Source organism: Thunnus thynnus, chromosome 4 (assembly GCF_963924715.1).
Source record: "Thunnus thynnus chromosome 4, fThuThy2.1, whole genome shotgun sequence".
NCBI classification, from domain to species: domain Eukaryota; kingdom Metazoa; phylum Chordata; class Actinopteri; order Scombriformes; family Scombridae; genus Thunnus; species Thunnus thynnus.
In genome coordinates this window covers 8,973,652-8,979,892 of record NC_089520.1, presented here as the reverse complement: position 1 = coordinate 8,979,892, position 6,241 = coordinate 8,973,652, and the positions used below count along the sequence as shown (strand labels likewise).

The 6,241-nt window shown below is 42.0% G+C and overlaps 1 protein-coding gene across 1 annotated transcript; it reads right to left on the bottom strand.

Moving 5' to 3' along the window:
* Nucleotides 1–411: 411 nt before the first annotated feature.
* LOC137180793 (fer-1-like protein 4) lies at nt 412–1,102 on the bottom strand. Its single transcript, XM_067586042.1, has 2 exons — nt 938–1,102; nt 412–871 (listed from the first exon to the last, which is right to left on the bottom strand). Exons 1-2 carry the CDS (start codon nt 1,100–1,102, stop codon nt 575–577), a joined length of 462 nt encoding a protein of 153 aa, XP_067442143.1. The 3' UTR covers nt 412–574.
* Nucleotides 1,103–6,241: the final 5,139 nt, after the last annotated feature.

The window sequence follows — 6,241 nt, the reverse complement described above, 5'->3', positions numbered from 1 at the left end:
GTTTATTAAATAGAGGTTTATGTATCACTAAATTTAAGAGTTAAATTTAAAAGCCATCCAAATTAGTTCTTACATAGAGATTATTGTCAATAAATATTTAAACCCTGATTTGGACTGAACCAACTGAAAAACTTTAGCTTTAAATTGAAGAGTGACATTAGTAATGAGATAAAGTTGACACACCTGACATGTGATGACAATGCTGTTTAATATTGATGTAAACTGGGAACTTTATAAACTTCATTTCACAAGAATACACATCTGTTTTTGTTTTTTGTCCTTTGCTAAGTGCTGTGTTGTGTTTTTGAAAATCTTATGTGATGATAATAGAGATTAATGTTACGATATTACTGACTTTTCAATGTCCTCACTGGCTCCAGACGAGGACGGCGGTTGCAAACTGGGCATGCTCATAGCATCTCCCTTCATTATCACACTGAGGCTGGCCTTGACGTAACCCTTGATCCCTGACCTGGTGTCTGCTGGGTCTGTGAGAGGAGCCCATTTCTGGTAGAAGCGGTGGTCTGGAGATGCAGAGAGGTTAGAGGTCAGTGAGTATGGCGAGTGAGTTTGATCAGAGTACTTCAGTGTGTGCAGCACTGGTACCTGGCTGGTTGTACACAGTGGAGATGTCAATCTTAAAGGTTCCGATGTGGGTCATCAGGAAGGCGAGAGTCCGCCTGTGGAACACCTGAGAGGAAGTTACATAACAGGTGTTCACTTTGGCCACGCCCAGGTCTCTCACCATGGAAACAGCAGTAGAAACAGACGTGGAAAAACAAACAAAGAGGAAAACAGTGGAACTGACCTTTATCTCTATGACTTTATCAAAGAGGATCCCTGGAGTCTCCTGAAACTCAAACTGGAAGTTCTGAAAGTGGAGAGGAGACGAGGTAAACAGCTGTTTTGTATTTTACTGTGCTGTATTCTACTGTACTCTACTGTTGTCTCCACTCTGCTGTACCTCATTGTAGAAGGGACAGTTGGTCGATTTCTGCGTCGCTGTGTGTTTTTTCTGATTTCCCACTCTGATGAAAACGGCAGGGTTGATGTTCACTCCAACCAGCTTTTGAGCCTCCAGGATGTTCACATTCACCTGCATGCACACACACACACACACACACACACACACACACACACATTCCTCAGTGATATAAAAGCTTAATGGTTCTTTTACTGAATAAACTGTAAATGACTGAACTGCTGAGAGGTCTGTCTGCTGTGTACATCAAAAAAGTTGGAACTTAATGTTATGATGATGGAGAGGTTTGTGTATCCCAGATTAGGGATACCGAGGCCACCTCCTAGAGCTTCCTAGACCTCGAAGGGTAGCCAGCCTCATAGTCAGGCCTATACCTATGGGGCCTAAAGAGGCAACATGGAGCCACCACCTGTCAGGCAGGAATAGAGGTCAGGTGTGCTGGACTCTGGCTGCATAAACTATTTTTAGGTATGTATATTTTTGCCTGTCTTGTTGCTCATAGTGAGAGGTGGCAGGCAGGTGTGGGGATACTGTTAAAGTTTTCCCTCGATAACAAGATGGTTGTTATATGTGACAGTGTGTTGCTGAGAGGAAAATTTTGACTTGTTTGTGCCTATATGCCTAAAAGCAGTTCTGAGTATTCAGCCCTCTTGGAGTCTGTGGGTAGAGAAGGTGCCTGTTGTTGCAGCAACCAAAGAACCAGCTGGTGTCCAAGAGATCTCCTGAAGCAGAAGACAGGTAGCCTATCAATAGGCCAGAATGGCTGAAGCTTCGGTAGATGCCGAAGCAAAAACTTGTGGGGAAGGGTCATGGTGAAGGACTTTGATTGATCTCAAAGACGTTCAGGCAAACTGTCCGATGACTCGGGAGGGGCAAGCTGGGGATATGCTGAGCAGTGAAAGGGATCATTTGAAGAACTGCTAAGCCTGATGACACATCTGCTGTGGAGGAGGCAGGGTCGAAGGACTTAGGGGAATTCTTACTCATATCCTTAACAGAGATCACTGAGAAAGCTAAAAAGCTCCACAGTCACAAGCCACCAGAATGAGAATGAGATTCACCCTGATGTGCAGAAGGCTCCGGATATTGTCGGGCTGCCTTTACAGACACACCTCTTCTGTGTTGTGTGGAGGTCAGGGACAGTGCATGTGGACTGGTAGAGTGGGATGGTTCACATTTTCAAAAAGGTGGACCAGAGGGTGAGCTCAAACTATCACAGTGCTCAGACTCCTGGACGCTGATTGTCTAATCTCAGATTCAGGAGAAGCAATGCAGATTCTGTTCCAGTTGTGGGACAGTAGTCCACCTCTTTACTCTTGCAAGGATGCTGGAGGGTTCATGGGAGTTTGCCCATCCAGTCTATGTGTTCTGTGGACACAGAGAAGGCTTATGTCTGTGTCCCTCATGTCTTATGAGGGCTGTTACAGGAGTACAGGATCCTTACACTGCTGCTATGAGCGATTTCTTGTATAACCAGAGAGAGAGCTGTATATCAGCAGGAAGTAAAGCTCGTTCTCAGTGGGTGTTGAGCTCCACCACTGCTCTGTCTTGTCACAATTCTGTTTTCATGTTGTGATGCTCTGATCCGGATGCCTAAAAAGGTTTTCCAGACACATTTAACTGGGAGGAGACCCCTAGGCGTTCAAAAATGGGTGGATGAAAAAACTCACCTGAAAGCTCTGGACTCTGGGTGTTGCCGCAACAACATGTCTGGACAGCGGCCTGCAACGACTACACACACACACACACACACACACACACATTAGTGACAGCAGATCAGTTTTATTGCACCTAGATGAGTTGAGAATAAAAATACTCTGTTTGGAACAATAATGTGTGTCTGATATGGTTCTCTCAAAAATAAAGAAAAGTTGAATTATCTCGTTAAAATCCTTAAAATTACATCTACTCATGATCTCTCATTAAAAATTCCAAAATCTATGAATATGCAAATATGTTTAATTTAAAAAGCTTAACTGCTGGACACAAGATGTCTCCTATTTCACACTGTAAAGTCCTTTCTCAGTGTTTGTGCACACTGGAGGCATTAAGTTTCCACATCACACTTGTATAAGTTGAATATTGGACCAGGATTGATGTACAAAACAGTTGTGATGTCCCAAATCATGCTTGGAGGCCCACCATTAAAAATCTGATTTTCAATGAGCACAGAGAAACTTTCCTCTTTCAGCAGATAAATGCAAAAACAGCCCTCTGGCATCAAACTCTGCACACATACATCATTCTGCACAGTGAAGCTCAAACATCCAACAAGAGGATAAACATTCTTAGGTGAAGGGGGACTTTAAGTAAACAGACCTCAGCAAAGGAGTGAAGATGATGTTAGAAGCCTCCATATCCATCAGGTCATCATCATAATCCTCATCATCATCTTCGTCTTCGTCCTCATCCCCAGTCCGGACCAGGTTCCGCCCCAGACGTCGAGCCTCTCTCTCCACCTGATCTGTGCGAGTGACGGTCGGCTGACTGACAGGGAGGAGAGATGGAGAGTAATCAACAGTTTCCTCAGATATTCAGTGTGCTTTGTTTTATCCTTCTGTCAGTCGCAGTAGGGTGGGGTTTAAAAATTGTTGACATCAATACCAATTGTCTATAGCAGAGCTGAGGACAATGAATCTGTCAGTATTCACAATTATGATGATTTTCATTTTGCTTCTTTATCACTTTTCTCCACTCACCCTCCACTTAATGATCCTTTCATACCGAGCAGCTTTGAAGAAAAGACTCAGAAGTCAGAGTAATGAGGCCTCTTATCAAACAGATTAAAACGAGCATGTGTGTCGAACTTGCACATGGAGGCTCATTCTTGATCTTATAGTAACACATACAGTATCTGTGATGAAATATTTAAACTCAAGGCTGAATTACTGGTCAGATGATTCCTATGTTCATGATTGGATGTTCACACTACAGCCCTTTGCATACTCGGGCATGTCCAAAATTTCAGTATTGGTCTAAAAATCAAGTATCTCTCTAGCTAAGAGAATGAACGTGTGAGTCGTAGACATTCTCACCTCTCAGGGTCGCCAAACGCTTCATTCCTGATGACCAGAGATGATCTGAAGATGATGGAAAGAAGAGAAACAAAATTATAAAGAGGGACTGTTGTTTTTACAGTTTCGTGGAAAAGATGTGTCTTCAGATGTTTCCAGTTCATGTGATCTTACTCATCCTTGTCTTCAACTTGCAGGAAGTCGAGTCCGTCCCAACTTCCTGCTGTTCCCTCAACTGGATGATATCGAATATCCAACTCTATATAGATCTACGGAGAGACAGAGCGACCCAAAGTGATTTCACCAGAGATATCAGTAACTTCTTATACATAAAATAAATAATGATATAAAGTGTGTGTGTGTATGTGTGTCATTACATCAGTCAGGCTGTAGTTGGCATCAGTGAGTGGTTCCCGTAGCAACAGCCTCCCTGCGGTGACAACATGCTGGAGACTGACAACCAGCTTCCCGAGGAGTCTACACAAACACACACAAACACAAACACAGTAATTTTAAGTATGACGGATATGAAATCAATATTTGTTTGTGTTTATGTGTTGTATACGTGTGTGTGTGTGTTTTTGCGTATTACCTGTTAGAGAAGACTTTACTGCAGTTGTAAACACTGATGGACAAAACTTCATCTCGGATCACTTTACCATAGTGAGGCCAACGGAAATGCTACACGCACACACACACACACACACACACACACACACACACAGGTTAATTTCATTGTAAAATTGTTTAATTTATATTGTCAACTGAAAAGAAAAACAAGCAAAAACTGCACAAATAAGCAGTGAGCATGGACGTTCTTTGGAGACGGTCTGCATAACAAAAGTATCTGAATTCAGAGGTCAATGTTTTAGCTTTTTCTGAGTTTTCAACCACATTTCACAGACTTCTGACTCCTGGTTGAACCACCATCACTATACCAACACAGATACAGCCACCCTATTAACTTGAATATCAGGCAAACTGCTAAACTTGCAAGAAAAGAGAACTAGAGCGAGAAGGAAGAAAGTGTTTCTGTCTTTACACTGGACACTTTCCGCTACAACCATTAATCACCATGTCATGGTCACACCTGAAGAACAAACACCAGCCTGACTCAGCAGCTGCACAGAGAAACATAACCCAGAAACCGCTGCTGTGTTCACGTCACACAGAAGTTACTGTAATCACATTAACTATTGTCAGCAGTGTTTATATCAACAAACAGGAGGTTATATAATGAAGCGGATAGAGGCTCTGGTTCTATAAAATCAAATATAAAAGTTTGTCTTCAGGTGAATCTCAAACTGAGAACTACGGCATCTCCTGATCATTAAATGGTTTTGTTCTGGTCATCAGGAGGAAACGTCTCATGTTTTTCCTTCAGTTTAGAAAGGCTCTAAACACTACAGTACCCATGAGCCAACAAGTTCTGCAAAGGTCAACTTGTAACGTCACCGCACCATATCAAACTAAAGTGAAACCAGGATCTCTAGTTTCTCATTCAGAATCATGGTAATAAAACAAATGATCAAAAATCTGTTTGTTGTGTGGTTCACTCAATATATCTAGACAGGGATGGTACATTTTTAGCAGCTTTAAGGATGAGAACATCAGTTCAGTCCTCCACTTTGTTCCAGAGTTAAATATCTCAACAACTATTGGATGGATTGTCATGAAATGTTGTTCAGACATTCATGTTCCCCTCAGGATGATTTGTAATGACTTGAATGTGTTGATTCCTTCACTCTTCATTTACTGTAGTCTTGTTAAACTAACATCAGCACAATCACATGCTCACAATAATAATGCTAACATGTTGATGTTTAGCAGGTAGCATGTTTACCATGGACATGGAACGTCTGTACCACATTTCATGGTGATCCATCCAATAGTTGTTGAGATATTCAAGTCTGGACCAAAGCTTGGATGCCTAAAAATGATCTAAAATTGTTTTAAATTATTTCTGTTTTAAGCAGACTTTAACAAACATAATTTTAATGGTCAGCGGCTATGAGAAAAGACAGAGAGGACCGAACAGCGTAGAGGTCATCAAATGGCATTATAAGCAGGGCTGCAGGAGGGATTTCTAATTGAGGTCTGCCAGCAGCACCGTGGGCTGTGGAAAGAAACTGCAACTGGAAAGACAGTTTCCTGCAATCCCAAACTATTCTTAAATGCATTTAATCAGTCTTAATCTCTTTGTATCATCATCATCCTCTTTCCCTGAATCTCCTCATCCTTCTCT